The sequence below is a fragment of the Dreissena polymorpha genome, chromosome 3, assembly GCF_020536995.1.
Source record: "Dreissena polymorpha isolate Duluth1 chromosome 3, UMN_Dpol_1.0, whole genome shotgun sequence".
NCBI classification, from domain to species: Eukaryota; Metazoa; Mollusca; class Bivalvia; order Myida; family Dreissenidae; genus Dreissena; species Dreissena polymorpha.
This window is the reverse complement of record NC_068357.1, coordinates 123,404,619-123,424,286: the sequence shown is the minus strand read 5'-3', so window position 1 is coordinate 123,424,286 and position 19,668 is coordinate 123,404,619. Positions and strand designations below refer to the sequence as shown.

At 34.8% G+C, this 19,668-nt stretch overlaps 1 protein-coding gene across 1 annotated transcript in view; it reads right to left on the bottom strand.

Moving 5' to 3' along the window:
- LOC127871295 (proteasome activator complex subunit 4A-like) overlaps window positions 1-19,668 on the bottom strand; it is a 134,547-nt gene that overhangs the window by 114,367 nt on the left and 512 nt on the right. The window contains exons 2-10 of the mRNA XM_052414061.1: window positions 19,211-19,351; window positions 17,768-17,884; window positions 15,304-15,348; window positions 10,314-10,463; window positions 8,922-8,985; window positions 8,544-8,618; window positions 7,544-7,666; window positions 6,644-6,733; window positions 536-594 (exon numbers count right to left, since the gene is read on the bottom strand). Of these exons, the coding sequence (XP_052270021.1) occupies window positions 536-594; window positions 6,644-6,733; window positions 7,544-7,666; window positions 8,544-8,618; window positions 8,922-8,985; window positions 10,314-10,463; window positions 15,304-15,348; window positions 17,768-17,884; window positions 19,211-19,351 (864 nt within the window). The remainder of the gene's footprint in view (window positions 1-535; window positions 595-6,643; window positions 6,734-7,543; window positions 7,667-8,543; window positions 8,619-8,921; window positions 8,986-10,313; window positions 10,464-15,303; window positions 15,349-17,767; window positions 17,885-19,210; window positions 19,352-19,668) is intronic.

Below are 19,668 nucleotides of genomic sequence, written 5' to 3'. Positions count from 1 at the left end.
AGGAAGGAAGGACAAACTGGCAACTATATGCTTCCCGAAAATCAGTGTTCCTCATAGCAATAGCCAGATATGGTCTAGAAACATAGATTAAACGAGATACAAAATGCTCCTTTACATTTTTTATGTGATAATATTCCATGTGACTTCCCTGTGACAATATCCAAACATTTACGAGCGAACGCGAGATTGGCTTCAGGCAGCTCAAGAGAACTATGTTGTGCCAATCTCACGCTTGCTTGTAAATGTTTGGATATCATCACAGGAAATTCACATGAATTATATTGCGATAAAAAATATAAACTAGCATTTTGTATCTCGTTAAATCTATGTTACCAGACCACATCTAGCGGTGAAATTTTGGCTATTGCTATAAAGAGCACTGATTTTTTTGGATTTAACTTTATTTTATGAAATATTCGTTGAGTATTTATGTGGCTTTAAGGGCTAAGGATTAAATAAAAAAATTAAGAGCATATAGAAGAACATGCAGAAACTATAGATATACTCAAATCAAAAAGGGTGCTGGACAACCCACCTGTTGATTCTTCTGACAAACACCTTTGGAAAGTTCATCAGTAAACTGCTCAGTTTGATCTGTAAGTTGAGATGATAGATTCACATGGGATACATGTACATTCATAAATCATCAACATTAGCATCGTAAACTTACACTAATCGGAAAAAACACTGTGTTGAAAACGTTTGCACTCCCTAAATTAATTTATACACTAACAGTTCTCCCAAACCCACTAAATGATATTAATGATGATATAAAATCAGAAATATTTAATTTCATATGGGACAGTAAACCTGATAAAATTAAACGAACTCAATTAATTCAATCAGAAGAATATGGAGGTATCAGACTAACTGATATGGATTCATTCCTGAATGCAATCAAATGCAGTTGGGTCAAAAGATATTTAGATAACACCAATACGAGTAAATGGAAATTATTCTACCAGAAAATCCTTAAAACATATGGTGACTCCTTACTTTTTGAATGTAATTTCGTCAACAATATCTTAGACGAAATTTCAACCAAAAACATATTTCCATCAAATTTTCTATCGGCATGGTGTAAAGTTACTTATAATTTTGAAACCAAAATGAACAGTAAAATCCTTCTATGGAACAATAAAATAAAGATATAACTACTAATAATAAAACGTTTTTCTATAAAAATTAATTCAAAACATAAAATATGTAGATCAATTGTACGACTACAGAATAAACGACTTCTATTCTTTTGAAAACTTATGCTACATATTCGGAATACCTACAAGTAATTTCCTGATGTACTACACATTGATCAAAAGTATACCCATACTTATTAAACATGTACTCAAAAAACTTTCCTAGAAAACATAATTGCAAAACAAAACAAAACAAACAATTTTTTTTACACACTTCAAATTAAAAACCCTACAGAAATCTCTAAAGCCCAAACAAAATGGCAAAACCTTCTTGGAGAAAAAGAATTTAATTGGAAACAAATATTTGTCATGCCATATAAATCAACTACTGATAGCATACTGAGAAATTTTCAATATAAATACAACCAGAGAATCATAGCTACAAATAAATATCTTTTTAAGTGCAACCTATCCAACTCAAATCTATGTGATATGTGTAGTGAACATATTGAAACAATATAACACCTTTTCTGGGAGTGTAAACATATTCAACCTCTATGGAATCAATTGACAAACTTTCTAGAGAAACAACAATTAAATGTTAAACTATCTCTCTTAGGCATCAGTTTGGGGGTAAAAACCTTCAAAATACAAGAGGTTAATAATGCTGTGAATCACATAATTATATTAATGAAATATTTTATATTCAGCATGAAATACAGAAAACAAGTACCTACAATGAACTGTTTTATCAATTACTTAAAACTTAAGATTCAAATTGAAAAAGAAATTGCCCTTCACAATGATACACTCCATATATTTGAACAGAAATGGAAACACAGTAAACTTTCATAAACAAGTCCAGTATGCTTTATACCCACTTGATGCAACTCATCCTTATTCATAACAATTTGGTTGTTTTTCGTAGTTTTCTTCTTTTCTTTAAAAACACCTATCACAAACAACTAAAGGAAAAAATACACATTAACTTTTTTTTTAACCAAAAGGAAACCACAAGGTCAAAAAAGTATATATTAGCATATCTTGTATAACATGTGTGAAAATTATTACTATTACATGGTATCACTTTGTTTTATGATCATATACATGTATACATTATATGTCTTATATTGAATAAAAAAAAAGAAAAAAAAAGAAAAAACATTTGATTTTCTGCGCCATTCATTCAGAAAGGCTGACTGCTTTGATGTATAGATTAGTCGTGAACTGTTATTAAGTGTTGGTCCCCTTAAATCAAACATCTTATAACTTATATATATTTATATGTATATATACACTGTATTAACTCCAATTATGGAATACTTTTGTTATCCCCACGCTTTTTGAAAAAAAGGTGGGGATATTGTGGTTATCTCCGCCGTCCGTCCGTCTGTCTGTCTGTCTGTCCGTCCTGGCCACTATCTCCTCCTACACTAAAAGCACTAGAACCTTGAAACTTACACACATGGTAGCTATGAGCATATGTGCGACCCTGCACTATTTGGAATTTTGATCTGACCCCTGGGTCAAAAGTTATAGCGGTTGGGGTGGGGCCGCGTCAGAAATTATCACTCATTTTTTTAGGTTATTTTACATTTACTTCTTTATTTCTACACCGATTCACTTCAAATTGATACTGGACCTCTCTTATGACAATACGGTCAATCTCAACCATGCATGGCCCCATTCCCAACCCTGGGGCGCCCCGCCCACATAGGCCACACCCACCAAAAATTTCCATTTACTATAATTTTTTCATTTCTACACGGATTCACTTCAAATTGATACTGAACTTTTGTTATGACATTAGGGTCAATCTCAACTATGCATGGCCCCAATCCCAACCCTGGGGCGCCCGCCCACATAAGCCACACCCACCAAAAAATTCCATTTACTATAATTTTTTCATTTCTACACGGATTCACTTCAAATTGATACTGAACTTCTCTTATGACATTAGGGTCAATCTCAACTATGCATGGCCCCATAACCAACCCTGGGGCCCCGCCCACATAGACCACACCCACCCAAAATTGCCTTTACTATAATTTCTTCATTTCTACACCGATTCACTTCAAATTGATATTGAACTTCTCTTATGACAATACAGTCAATCTCAACTATGCATGGCCCCATTACCAACCCTGGGGCGCCCCGCCCACATAGACCACACCCACCCAAAATTGCCTTTTACTATAATTTCTTCATTTCTACACAGATTCACTTCAAATTGATACTGAACCTCTCTTATGACAATACGGTCAATCTCAACTATGCATGGCACAATTACCAACCCTCGGGCGCCCTGCCCACATATGTCACACCCACCCAAAATTGCCTTTTACTATAACTTCTTCATTTCTACACCAATTCACTTCTAATTGATGATGAACTTCTCTTATGACAATACGGTCAATCTCAGCTATGCATGGCCCCATTACCAACCCTGGGGCACACCTAGGTCAAACATTCGGCGTGGGGATACGCGTCGGCCTCTGCCGCGCCATTTCTAGTTTGTTTTGTTATGCAACTCTATGAACAGATTGCCGCGGACAAGATTGTCAGAAATATAGAATTAAGCAATTTCTGTACCACGTGATATCAGTCTTCACGCTAAATATTTTAGCCAAATAGCCCTTCGGGCTAATAAGATGGAATTTTGAATAGCCCGAAGACATGTTCAATAGCCCGAAGAGGTCAATATAAATTGTATGACTTTATGGCCAGGAACACCAAATAGTTATTAACAATCAGAAAATCGACTTCCATTAGTAAAAACAGATGCATGTGATTACAGTAATAAAGGGTATTCTGTTTCCTTTTGAAATGCATTTTATACAAAATGCACCAGATAATTATGCTGTTTATTGTAACTTTATTATTACACATGTTCTCATTCAATGATTCCATTAATCGGTTTGACCGGTGTTTGGTTTTATTTTAAAGCAAATTGAATTATTATCATGTTTAAAAAATATCCGAAGAACTTGAAAAATACATCAACCTATTTAAATAACAGATTATTATCGTATTATTACTAGGACAATTGCCAGTGAATTTCTGAATTGTCGGCATGTGGCTTCAGAACAAAAGGCCACTGGGTGTGTTAATTGCCCAATCTACCAAGTGACAATGTCTGCTTCTTTAATTTACTCCCGATGTTTTGATAAGCATGTGTCAACGTGAAAAGTATTGTATATTCGTAAACAGATTATAAGTAGCAAAGTAGGTCAGGTAGCAGAACGAGCTTACAGAATAGGCGAAAGTACTACAATTATTAATAATTAGTTGAAAAAACGTCTTCTCATACGCAAGAATAATTTATTAAAGCACATGGACATCTAACTGTTATAAGGATCAATTTGTTTTTAACCCAATGCGTAAAATATCCCTTACAGACTCTTTTATTTTTATTGAAAAATTACTTCGTCCATTTTTCATGAATTACAAATACATTTTCGGAAAATGCTTCTAAATTTAAATACGCTTCTAGATTGGTCATTATTTTAAAACATTACGAAGTGCTCCATGCGCGAACATCCCAGAACATGAGCTACGCATGTTCAGTTTGAATAACCCCATCTCGATTGGGCGTCAATTGCATCATTACTTTAAATAGCAACATACTCGGATGTTTACACGACAGTTTAGAAAAATGGCGGCCACATATGTTTATGCAATTCTTTAACACGTATAACGTCATTTTAGGCATTGAAATAGCGAATTAAATCGTGCCTCTTAAAAACGCGTATAAATCAGGTTATTGATATGATAGTAGTTTCAGTTTTTCAGTTTGTTTACAATTTTACGCTCAAATATTTAATAGACGGGTCGGGCTATTTTATAATCATTTAAGATCGACTGACCGGCCCAAGAATCGACTCGGGCTTCTCGCTTATAGGCTAATTCCAAGACTGTGATATTATCTCATTCCTCCTTTTACAATATTATAACTAGTCAGCAATGTTCAGATAGAGGTCTTAATTAACAAAATAGAAAAGTAATCATGCAAACCATGCTTAAACAAGAGTGCCAAACTGTCACAAGATACACCCGTTCGAAGGTTTTGGACACCATGCTCAATGCTTGAAATGCACTAAGTGACCTTGAGACCTAGTTATTGACCCGGCATGACTCATATTTGAACTTGACCTAGATATCATTTAGATGTAACATCTTACTACATTTGGTGAAGATCAGATGAAAACTACTTCAATTAGAGAGCGGACACCATGCTAAATGCTTGAAATGCACTATGTGACCTCGTTTTTTGACCCGGCATGATCCATATTCGAACTTGACCTACATATCATCTAGACACAAGTTCTGACCAAATTAGGTGAAGATCAGATGAAAACTACCTCAATTAGAGAGCGGACACCATGCTTAATGCTTGAAATGCACTAAGTAACCTTGTGACCTAGTTTTTGACCCGGCATGACCCATATTTGAACTTGACCTACATATCATCTAGACACAACTTCTGACCAAATTTGGTGAAGATCGGATAAAAACTATTTGAATTAGAGAGCGGACACTGCTATGGACGCCGCCCGCAAAGGGTGAAACTATAATACGTCCCATTTTTAAAAACGGGCGTATAAAAATGATTAATTTTGCAACAAAATATGAATGACTGACAGCTGCACTCATCATATAAAAAAAACAACACTATAAATATGGGCCGTGCTATGTAAAAAGGGGGTTTAATGCATGTGCGTACAGTGTCGTCCCAGATTAGCCTGTGATAATTTTCATTTAAATTAAGTCTCTTCTTAGCAAAAATCCAGTTTAGGCAGAAAGTCATCCCTGATTAATTTAAACCTATTTTATTTTAAGTCTCTTATCCCTGATTAGACTGTGCGGACTGCACAGGCTAATCGGTACGACACTTTAAGCATATGCTTTAAACCCCCTTTTCACACAGCACTGCTCATGTAATGTTTATTTTGTACAACAAGTATTCAAGGGATCTTTTCACGGTTTGGTAAATTGACAAAATTGAAAAAAGTTGTTTCAGATTCGCAAATTTTTGTTTTAGTTATGATATTTGTGAGGAAACAGTATTACTGAACATTTACCTTAGTCCAATATAGCCATTATATGTATCTTTCGACGATTTGAAAACCTAAAAATTATAAAGGGTTGCAACGCGAAAAGATTGAATAATTTGGAGAGTTCTGTTGTTGTCGTTTAAATTTACGAAACTACGAAGATTGCTTATATAAGGTATAAAATACTTAAACTGTGTATGCCCGACGGAATAGCTGAGAGGGCTAATGCGTTTTTACTATAGACTAATTCCAGGCCTTCGGGGGTCACTGGTTCGAGCCCTGGTACCGGCTACTTTTTTTTTCCTTTTCTAAATTTTATTCTTGATTTTTTACTGGAGCTTTTAAGATCCAATGTTTACATTTATCAATATGAAGCATTTAATGACAAACTTTAAAATATGCCAAAATCTGTGAAAAGGCCCCTTCAAGGCCAACAAGGTTTGGTTGACTCACATTCCACTGTCCAAGGTTGGATGGGTGGTAGAAGTTGTGCAGGGCTTTGAACAGCTGATCTATGTGCTCTTGTACAATGGTCTCGTTGCCCTGGAAACAAAAAGAGTACCATACAAAACAAAGTCATATGTCTAACTGCTCATATGTGGGTGGTATGAAATCACTCCATTGGTGCAAAAAGGTTTTATCTGACATTGAAATTAGAAGGAACAGGGTACCTTTTTGTACCAATGGGGCGAAATGGTACACAAATTTGCCATTTTCTGTATGTTCACTCCATTAGTCGGGTCAAAATTAATATAAAAATTGGTAATGAAAATCGCGTCAGTAAAAATGCAAAACCAAAAAATTATTTGTCTCATTATATGACAAAAAAATCTTGTTTATTTTTTTTTTAATTAAATAATCCGTTTATAAGTGTAGGAAATATGGTTACCCTGCAATTTGGTAACTTGTAATAATCCAACAAAATACTATTGCCAATATCTGCTATAAAATTGTTCAAGAATATTGTTTACAAATGTATGCCATTTTTTGGAAATTTGTATGCCATTTTTTGGAAATGTACAGGAAGTTGGTATATCATATCAAACTACTACGCCTCTCTCGCAAAGGTGAAGTTAAATTTACTTGGCTATTCTGAGACAGGCTGAGAACTCACTATTGCCAATGGAGACAGAATCACAGATTTAGAGTGTGCCCATCTGGAACTACTCTCATCTGTTAACTCCACCTTTGTTTTTGGTAAAAGATTTAAAAGGCAGAGCTATGAAGGTTCTGTAACAAACTTAGAATGTTTGCTAAGAAGAGACTTCCAATACAGCAGTAGACCTTGCATAAAAGATGTACATACCATTTTAGATACAATCTATTTAATGAAGGGCTGACAGAACGACATACCATCATAGATACAATCCATGTGATGAAGGGCTGCACGTCCACCTTCATGGGGTTGCCGATGCTGACCTGGCCCCTGCTGGAGCCCACAGGCAGGTTAAATAGCCGCAGCAGACGGGTGAACACCTGAACAGGGGACACAACTCATCAAACATGACAAAATTGTAAATAATGGATCTATGCATGAACTGGTGCAAACACGATATCCACAAACATGAACTTCAAGGCAATAGACTTCAAGTGACTTCAAAGCAATGGACTTCAAGGGATATCAAAGCAATTAACTTTAAGGGACTTCAAAGCAATGAACTTCAAGGGACTTCAAAGCAATGAACTTCAAAGCAATGGACTTCAAAGTTATGGACTTCAAAGCAATGGACTTCAAGGGGCTTCAAAGCAATTGACTTCAAAGCAGTTGACTTCAAAGCAATGGACTTCAAAGGAATGGACATTAAAGAATTGACTTTAAGGCAATGGACTTAAAAGCAATGGACTTCAATGCAATATACTTCAAGGGACTTCACAGCAATGAACTTCAAATGGACTTCAACAGAATGGACATTTAAAGAATTGACTTAAGGCAATATACTTCAAGGGACTTCACAGCAATGAACTTCAAATGGACTTCAACAAAATGGACATTTAAAGAATTGACTTAAGGCAATATACTTCAAGGGACTTCACAGCAATGAACTTCAAGGCAACTGGAGCTAACTTGATACTGATACTGTTGATACATTTTTTATACTTTGTACCAATTTATTTTAGCTTCTTGAATAAAAAGCATTAGGCATATCAAGACACTGGAATGAATTTCCTGAGTAGAATCAGCACTTGGTTCCTTTGCAAACGATCAAAAGAACATTCAGAGAATTGAGATCAAACCTGAAACCTCCTTATTGCTAAGCAGATATCAACATCTACTAGGAAACTGCCAGTATTTTTTTTCCAGTCACATCAGATAAATCTTCATGCAATTTACTTTCACCAACTTGAAGGTTACCTTAGATACATAAGGTGTCCAATCAATGTAGCCAATGTTGTTGTGGGCAAGTCGGGCCATCAGGGACACCAGAAACTACAAGACACACCAAACATACCAAAGAATCATGACAAAATGTACCACACACATTAAAGAGTCTTTAAGTGCCTAAAGAAAAGCTGAACGTTTATAAACATGACTCTTTGAATATTTAATTTTTAATACACATCAAAAGTAACATTTTCTGAAAACATAAATATAACAGAAGGTATCCATAGATCTTGCAAACTATGTTATAATGGATATTAAAGGTATATGTTCGCAACAAATTTTATAAAATTTCAGAACTAAATTAAACAGCCATCCAATTTACAGAGATCAACACATGTTTTAGTGTACCTTTTCCCACGAGGGGCTGTTATGGAAGGAGTCCCACATGTCTATCAGCTCTTGGAACCACAACCTGAAGTACAAAGGGGCCGCATTCTGGGAAAATAGGGCTTAACTCTTTCAGTGCTGGAACCGAATTTTGAAGGCCTTTGCAAACAGTTTGGATCCAGATGAGACGCCACAGAACATGGCGTCTCATCAGGATCCAAACTGTTTGCTATTCTGATAGTATTCTTTGAAAAAAAATCGAAGAAAATGCTAATTTTAGAAATTCAGCAGACGACATTTTAGCAGAAGACAAATTTCCCAGCATGCAAAGGGTTAATACATGCGCAAAATGTGTCGTATCAGATAAGCCTGTGGGTCTGGGACGACACTTTCGGCTTAAAAAGGAAATGTGCTCAGTAGCGACTTTTTTAAAACGAAAAACCCCATAAAAGCATGCCTTAAGCCCAGTTTTCCCATAAAGAAGCTCATGAAACTGGTAGTGCAAACCTTTTATTCACTAGATTGTTTGCATTAAATATCCCAGGTTTTAAGAGACAATATTAAGTCACTTTCTTGGGACAATGCCATACTAGGTTCTCATGGAGAGATCTGGGAAGTTTCATCATATCCACTACACCACTGTTACCATACTGCACCATTTCTAATTTTGTGACATTACAGCATTGTGACTTTTATTACAAATACTTAAACTTTCTATATTTCCATACTTAAATTTTCTATATTTCCTTAGCACTTTCTTTGTGCACTACAGCAGCTCAAATGCATTATTTTTACACGTTTACAAAAATATTAACATTAATATCAAAACATGTGGTATGTAAATTAAAACCATGTTGCGCAAACAAAATGTAAACATTTACATGATTTATTGAAAGGGAGAAAACAATTTAAAGTTTTTACCATTATCTGTTGTTTCAGAATATTTTGCACAAAAAGATTTCAGATCAAACAAAAATACATAATTTATTTTCTTAACAGAAATGGACAACTTAGGCTGTGAAAAAATGCTCCAATCAATGGTTTGGTTACCCCAGACAATGGCTTAGTGAGAATACTGCAATTTGCATTAATATTGTACATAAATACCTTCTTTATCATTGTAAATGTTAATGAGTAGTGCTTTGGGAACAGGGCCTAATGCTTTTGTGTAAATTTTCATCCCAGATTAAACTGTACAGTCCACACAGACTATTCTGGGAGAAAACTTTCCACATAGACTGGATTTTCTTTTAGAAGAGACTGCCTTTAAACCAAGACAATCGATTTTGGCGGAAAGTGTCCCCCCTGATTAGCCTGTACAAGTTGATTGCACAGGCTAATCGAGTCGTCACTTTACGCACATGAATAAATCCATGTTTTCCAAAGCGAAGCTCAAATATGTTGGTATTCTACCTGAATCCCTTGTCCATGTGCTCGGGGTCATGGTGGGTGGGGAGGAACAGTTCTAGGTACTGCAGCCCTTTAATCACTGTCACGTCAAAGGGGCAGAGCAAGGGACGCCACTCATCCAACATCTCCTGGGTGCATTCCAAGGGGAAATAACTGAACAGAAACAAAACACACATATATAAAGTTGATTATAATCATAAACTCATTATTGTACACAACATTGAACACACACAAATCTATAATGCAATTTTATAACAATTTTAATCAAAACACATATGGTAATGTAAGAATTATTTCAGTTTTAGCATTGATAACTATCTTTGTCATGATGATATAATATTTCTGTGCATGCATACCTGTCATTATCAAATAAATGCAGTATACAACTATAAACAAGAGTATGGAAGGGTATTTAGGTAAAAATTACATCATTCGTGGTGAATATTAACATTATGACTGATGCTTATTCTAATTTGCTTTATGAAAATTCCAACATACGTGTTGTCTATTCGTTTATACTTGATGATTGTTGCAACATGCTTGGTGACTATCCAATGTTTGTGTGTTCATTATTCTTTAAACCAGTCAAAATCGGTTTTGCCACTAAGCGTCATTAACAACGGCAGTTAGCAACAGGCAGTAAGCAGAATGCAACTAAGCAGAATGCAAGTTACTAAATTATGACAACAGGTTTATTTTTGATGTTGAATGAATTACTTTTCGGAAAAAAGCGAAAACATCCGAATCATTTTGACTAGTAAACTGAATAAGCTGAATTAGGTCCCTTTGTTATATAATCTCCATTAAACTAAATACGTTTATTATTGCCATAAAGACCAGTAGGCCTTTACAATGAATTGACTGCCGTGAATGTTTTTGATATTTGTAAGATGCAATTGGCAATCAAGAAATTATACAAGTATTTTATTCAGGACATAACGGGGCTGATGTGTTGGAAGTGTTGCCCATCCCTAGTCGGAATTTTTTCTTAACTTTGAAATTATTATCGTAACACGGCGACGCTTTCATTCAGCAAGCGCACGGATAACAGAGCAGTCAAAATAATTAAAACGCTCTGCGGACTAGATTTCACAGTTAAATAAAGCGTCTGACCAAATAATTGACAAAGACATACATGCGTTTTGAATCTGACATAATTTGTCGCTCATTGTGCATGTATTTGTAAAGCGTCTGTACTTTCAGTTTCTATTAGGATGTGAAATCAAAATGTTTAAGAGAGGTTGAAAGACGTCCGCGATTGTTGCGCCAAAATATCAATCGATTGCAAACTTTTTCGAACCAAGAAAGCAAGAGCCAATAAGTGCAGAATAATTCGTGTTATCGATTTTTTTTAAGTTTAAAGTTAACAGGAATGTGTTAATTTTTGAAAATATTGAGGCATTCATTAATTATGGATCTTAAACGGAGCATTAATCCGCATTTAAAAAAACACCGGGCATATTGCATATAAGATCGGACACATGAAATTATTTCGAAAGAAAGCAATAAGAGTTTCAATTCTACATGAGTAAGTCTCGCTGCGCACAATTACGCTCTTACTGCTGGTATATATTTGACTCTTATGAATCTTGGCAAATACCTAGTGTTTTATTTTGCTTAATCTAAATTGTGTCATGCACAGTGTCCGACAAATTTCTTATTTTACAGGTAGCCCACTGGGCTACCAATAAAAATATTTGGTAGCCCATAAAATTTTCCTACAAAATGATAAGAGGCAGGTTTTCATCTGTATTTTATTTCTTCATTTACATATATACATAATATGTATACATGCATATACATAATACAGCAAGTAGTCTGATGTACACAGTCAATATCGTTAATAAATGTTACAGTACAGGCACTGTGTACTTAAATGTAAATGTACCAAAGAAAATCATATACTACATGTAGATATTACATGTATGTGCACATGTATGTGTACTTAAATTCGGACAGCACGTTAAGTTGGAAATGTAAATAAAGCGTTTAAATGATCAATACGATTGACTCGTATGGTGTTTATCAATGCAATTGCCCTTTTAACAACAAATACCGAGTTTAAAGAAATCAAGAGTATTAAATCATTAATTACTATTGTCCGACTTTAAGTTCTGTCCGAATTTACGTATTGCATCAATATGTTACGACACTAATGTGCAGTCAGTATACAATACAATAATTGTTTCAATAATGAAGGAACTGATACAGTGTAACGGTAACGATACAGCGTGTTTACATTATATTTTATTAAGAGGAAATATCAATGCCAAATATTTCGCGAGATACCCCTGTCTTTAGTTGAAATTCACAACAAAACTTTTAATGGAAATTAAATGATCTCAATGATGTACCCGCTACGAAATTTTTATTTACAAATAAATACACCAATGCCAATTTTCGCGCGCTTTGTATCTGGACCAGGGACCTGTATAGGTCCCTGTCTGGACAAAGAAATTCATTTATCATATGTAGAATTTTGTAACCTAAAATAGCTGTACACAACGCGTGCAAACTGTCGCAGGTGATTTACGCATGTTGCAATTGAACGGTCCTGATTGGGAGCTTATTTCATCATATCTTTAAATTGAATCATATGCCGAAATTCATTTGACACTTTAGAAAATTTCAAACGTTTGTGTTTATGACTCTCATCGTCTATATTACCCTCCCATAATTTGGTTTAAAAAAAATAAATTGGGCATATATGGGATTATTGATAAACAGTCGATCAATCCAATTATTAATTGACAATGCAAACAATTAGCAGGTGTTAACCGCGTTGTTATTAATATTCATTTTCGGTTTCGTTACTATTTTGAAGAATCCGCTATTGTTTTGATTTATTTAATGTTCGGCGTCCTTGGATATTTAACGACATCAAAAACGTTGTCGCTCTTACTCATTGTTGCGGTTAACAAAGAATTCCAAACTGCGAAATGATGTTGCATCATGTGCGCCAACTATCCAACCGGCTCTCATTATATTATTAGCAGACGACAAATGTTGATTCTGATTGAATGATTAAAATACACTGTTACTGTTTACGACATTACCGCAAGTGATCGGTGACAGATAAGATAATTGATTGCACTCTGTTATCGGATTATAAGCAATACACGGTGTAGAAACACATGGTCAGCGTGTTTATTCTACGTATGTCTGTCAATAAAACGGGCTACCTCTCTTATAGATTTATAGTAGCCCGGCGGGCGTCAGCTGGAAAATTTCAGTAGCCCGATGAAAAATTTTGGTAGCCCCAGGGCTCCAGGCAATGGATTTGTCGGACACTGCATGCATCTATATGTACTTAAAGCAGCATGACCAACAGCTCTTTCATATGTGAAAAAGATTGACACTAAATACCTACCCATCTATAATAAAGTTTATATGTGCACTTCCATATTATAGTTTTATAGCATTTTATGTGGTGCAATATAAAAGTACTCTAGTAAAATTGGAAATTATGTAATGGATTTCCTCTCAACATACATGCAGAGTTCCAGATAACTTTTTCAGCAAAATCTTAGTTTACACTCTATAAAAAAAATCCAGCCTTAAAGTCTATTATTAATTCCTTTCTTCAGGTAAGTATAATTTTTGGCACACCCGCATTTAGGTTTATAGTCTAAGAAGAGCTCATGACAATTGCCAGGTTACAGCAGACTTTTTGCGATAAAAGGACCAGATAATGGAAAACGTTTGGCTTTTCGACTGTTTTAAAGATGGTCTGTTATTCATAATAACGTTTAAGTGCTGTTGATTTCATAATTGTAATGAGGGCCTAGACGAGTGGGAACTCATTGATAAAATGTTTACATTATATGCATTGAAATTTGAGTTTTACGCGTGATCAAACATTTTGAATTCTTATTTTATTTTTCCAATGTGTAACCGTACGCACAGAATTTAAGTCTACTTTTTTACTAAATTTATTTCATTTTTTTACGACTTTAAGCGTCTTATCTGGTGGTCTGCATACATGCATTAGTAGCATATATTGAAATATATCCATAGAATTTCTTTGGTTATTGAAGGTAAATTACTGTACAAAAATTATGGTTAGTCATTAACCAAAAAAAGTAACATCTATGAGCACACGGTTAATTTCGGTTCGTAGCAAATATCTTACAAAGGGGCGCAACTTCTCCTTTAACATAAAATTTCTGTTATACGCCGTAAATTTACGTAGTCATCCGTTGCCTTTCGGAACGACTGTCAATTGACATCATTGTATCATGCATGATTGTATGTTGCTTTGTGCTTGAGTGAAACTCACATCTTGCCATCGCGTTAATTTATTCAACGCATCAATATTTGATTCCATTATGCACTGCGCCTATTGCACAAGTCTCTCTGCACAAACCAACATACACATATGCAGCATGCAATTAACGAACAAGAATGTTGCATCTGTACACATGCATGATACCATTAAGCAGAATGTAAATAGACATTGGACATCAGGCAAGATGTAAGTGTCATCAAGCATGAAAAGGTGTCTACATACAAATTGAAAGTACCATCAAGAATCATGACACAGTCATTAAGAATTATGTAATTTTTACCTAAATACCCTTCCATACAAGAGCTTGTCACAGTAGTGCTAAATCCCCGCCGAAATGTGTTTGCTTGTATGACAACATTTGTTTAAGTTGCAAGTAAATCCCTTCAGTAGATTTAGAGTTATGCTCCGGACAAAAATTTACTTAAAAGTTATATAAAAGGGGAGATAATTAAAAAACTAAGGTAGATAGAGTTATGGTTCTTGGTAACTGCACTTCTCCTAGTTGCCATCTGTTTATATTCTAAGTTTAAAGTAAATCCATTGAATAGATTTGGAGTTATGCTCCGGACAAAGTTTTAGCCGGACGGACAGACAGACAGGACCAATTACTATATTCCCTCCGAAAAAAAATTCGGCGGGGATAATAACACGTCACATATTCTTCACACTAACACCATAATAATGAAGTATTTCAGTGTGTTTTACCATCTGCAGTTTCTGACCAGTGCCTCCAGGGCTGCAACAATATTTCTGAAAGAAAAAACAACATTAAAAGAACCAAGTCAGATTTTCAGGCTTGTCCTGTCAGATTAAAATTGCAGCATTTTAATAATAAATATTTGCTGTCTCTTTAATGCTGTTACTGTACTTTTTCCTATTACCAGATGAAAATCGATAGTATAACAACGATCATATAAACTTGAGCTTTATTCTATCGCTTTTTTTGGATCAGATTTGGGTTTTTCCAAAAATTCGAGAATCTGTTTTTTGTCAACTACGGAAAAACAAAATCGTAAAAAGATGCCATATTTGATAATTATGAATGGAAAAAAGGGAGGAAATAATATGATAAATAGAATATTATGTGAGTTTTGGATAAAGATCAAGTTTACCATGCTCAGCTCAAACCATGTTAGCGCTTGGCAAGCCTCGCGCTACATCGGTTCTAATCCTGGCATGATAAACTTGATCTTTATCCAAAACTCACATAATATTCTCTCTATATATCTACTTGAGGCAAGCACTTCTTAATAATGATAGCAAATTAAACACACACATACATTATTTGTCAGCATATAAACATTAAATAATTTTGTAAGTTTTTGAAATACAATCAAAATATTTATTGTCTACATATTTGAATCTGCAGTAGATTTAGAATGATAAAACATCTTAAATTTGCAATAGTCATAAACAAAAAACATGGCATGGTGACCTAGTTTTAACCCCACTTGACCCAGATTCAAACATAGCCTTCATATTGTCAAGATAAACATTCTGACCTAGTGTCTTTTTACCATTTTGGGAATGGAGACAGGTCCCTTTGGATTGGGAAAAATCGCTGCGTTTTGGCCAAAATTGGGAAATTAGTGTTGTTGTTTAACTTTTATTGTATTGCTAACAAATGCCTCGAAAATGAGAATAAAAGTGTTTTAAATATTTAATTTAATAAAGTGTTACTTGTAGAGCTGGATGGGAGATTAACAAAATGTTGATCTAAAGAAAAAAAAATTTTTTTTTGAAACCTTCAATTGGGAATTTGAAGGTCCCATTTGGGAAAAATATTTATCCTACAGCTTAATGATTTTATAGAACAATTACGACTCATAAACAAAAGATAAGGTTTTCTCCACAGTTTTTTTTAGATCAGGTTTCATTCACAATTATTTTTAGAACATTACGTAGGGACTAGTTTTTTTGGCCTTTCACCCCTGATTGCGTCATTTAGGTCATTGGGTACGCAGTCGTTTAACGAGTTTACGAGTGTGTGTGTGTTTACGATGGATTACTATAATATTATGAATGTGAAAAACACAGTGTTTGGATATAAAACTGGAATGAAACTGGTGAGACTGCATTTTTTATTTAGTTAAAATGTCGAATGTACTCGAATAACGCGATGTTTTGTTGAACAATTGATGGATTAAATTTAATAAAAGTGTCAGTGAATTGTTCTTTTACTTTTCGAAGGAAATCGATGTCAAATTAAAATGGTAATTTCTTTGGTGGTTTAGTCGTTCCTTTGTCAGTCGATCAAAGAATGTCTATCCACAAAGAATTGCCTGCTTACATCCAGTGCTTTAAAATGGAAAAGATGGATGGCGATGAAGAAATTTGTCTAGAATTTTAACTCGTCATGGAAGCAAATTAAAAATTACGAAAATAAACCTGGACGTGGTTATTATACAACTTCAGTGAGTAGAACAATAATTTAATGTAAGTTAGTATAAAGTGTGTAAAAAGAAGAGTTGTTTAAAGACTAAAATTAACAATATCGACGGGAATAAATGCTGAATCATGCTTTACATAGCCACGGTATGTGTCTACACATTTTGTAAATTTCAAAATGGCGGGAGCCATGTTTGTTTTTTACAGTGGTGAAACAAGAATTGTAGTTTGAACACAACCGTCTGTGTTCTACTTAAGTGTGTTACATTTGGAACGCTGATTAAATTTGAATCGAGGCGTATAGCGATATTTTGTCTCGTTACTTTTCTTTTGCGTGGAATTCTTAAGGACTATTTCGATTTCCGTAAACAGGAAAGATCACAATAAATATTACTACGCAATGTAAGATTCAGTTAATTTCATGTGTTTTTGCTTTTATTTTAGGAATAAATTAAATAAAACAATATTGTAGGATAAATAGAATACTATGTTAGTGTGATTGTGTACTTAAATTTATCCCACTCGTGTCAGAAAGGCTTACAAGGCTCGGCAAGCCTCGCCATGTAAACCTTTCTTCACTTGTGGGATAAATTTAAGTACACAATCACACTAACATAGAATTCTCTATATACTCATTGTTTATTAGCACAGGTTAATGTGGGACGACACATTACGCATATGCATACAAAACTTTTCTCAGAGCGAGGCCCAAATAGTGTTTATGCATACAACTTATTACAAGTTATGAGTGATAAAGTGCAATATAACTAGCGTCACTCACGCTGGCTCCAACAGCAGTCCATGTTGCTGGTAGGTTGAGTACGTCACACCATCCAATAGCTTGTACAGGGGTCGCCACTGCAGGGTCAAGTCAGCTCTTGTCAACAGCTTCTTCTTCCTGAAAATAACATTCATACATACGTCATCGAACCAAATTTACTGACTTCATACTGCAAAAAATCAAACCTGACCACATTAGGTAGGTAGCATGCCTTAAGGTCATAAAATCTTTTTTAATTTTAACTCAGGGGTTTTTTTTAGAGAAAGGGGAAGACGCTGGACGCTGGGTGAAAGGGGAAAAAAAGAGTACGAAAGAGACATATTAGGGGAAAAAATAACAACTGTTCATTTCAATGTCTATAACTCATCAAAAGAGGCTTGTTTCCGTCCTTTTTGTTCTTAAACACATTTAACACGTATTAAAGTCAAAGTCCTTAATTAAGTTGCAGGTGTAGATCTAATTATGGGAAATGTTTTTAACTATATTTCTGTACTGGGGCCGGGGGACGATGTCAATTTTGTGATTTCAATTTCATGATGAATGGGTTGACGATCTTGATCTGCTACAGTATTGGCAGCAGCTGCCGATTGTCTACTTTCACTTTCACAATGTTCGATGTTGATTACCTCAGAATCCTGATGGGTTATAACGGTTTTCGATGATTCTTTCTTAAAAAATGCCTCGATGCGTTCAGTATCTTCCAATTCCGAATGTTTTATTTTGTTTGTGTAAGAACGCCAATTGTGAGACATTTGTTTCTGTTTTCACGTTTATATCTTGGCTTGCACATAGCCCGGATGAAAATTCGACTGGTTTCTGGTAATTTATTGACGAAACACCCTTCTCGCGCAAGACCGGTATCCAGTTAAATAGTCACATGATTATTACGATTAGTTGCCCAGTTTACATAACGTTATTTAAGAGCTATATTTAGAATAACTGGGATTCCCAGATTTTTTGTGTTCATCTGGAGAGAGAGAGAAAGATCGTTGAACATGGTGCAAATTGGATAATTGTCGAATGCCCAAAGGAAAAATAAACATTTCTTTGAGAGAAAATATTATATTTTGGTGAAAAATGATATTTTTGGTGGGGAAATTGTATTTTGAGGGGAAAAATTCTGGTAGGGGAAGACGCCGAATATCGGCGTCACTTTCTTAGTAAAAAAAAACCCTGTAACTGAAAGCATTTGAGTCTAGCTCTGGGAAAACTGGGCCAAATACATGTGCATTAAGTGTTGTCACTTATTAGCCTGTGCAGTCCTACTCTGAATTTTCGCTAAGAAAAAACTCATGTACCAAAAATACCATAAAATCAGAAAGTGTCACACCTTATTAGCCCGTGTGGACTGCATATGCTTTTTTTGGACCACACTTAACGCATATGCAATAAGCTCAATTTTCCGAGAGCATGACCCATTTCCTTCCTTTTTGCCGTACTTACTTCAATAGTGTGGAGAGGATGTTGGCTACTTTATTAACGACAGACAGCTCAAGATCTGGCAGCACTACCAACTCATACAGAAGGTGTATGAAGTGCACATGATCTTCTTTGGAGAACTTAAGCCCATACAATCTTATGTACCTGAAAATAGTGAAATGAAAGCTTAAATATTACAAAGCTTGTTTAGCATATACATTTATTATCAAAAATACCTGTAAAGCTAAACCTTGCGAAAAATGAAATATTATTTACATGATTATAAATAATGATATTGCAATTGTTTATAAGTGCATGCTTTACTGCATTTTAAAATTAATATTATAAAGTGTTACGGAATTATATTGCTGTATAATAAATTTAATAAACAAATTATAAAGTTTATTGGAAAAGTTTGGCATCTTCTTGGGTTCAAAAACAAATCATTGAGTTTATTGGAAAAGTTTGGTATCATTTAGGGG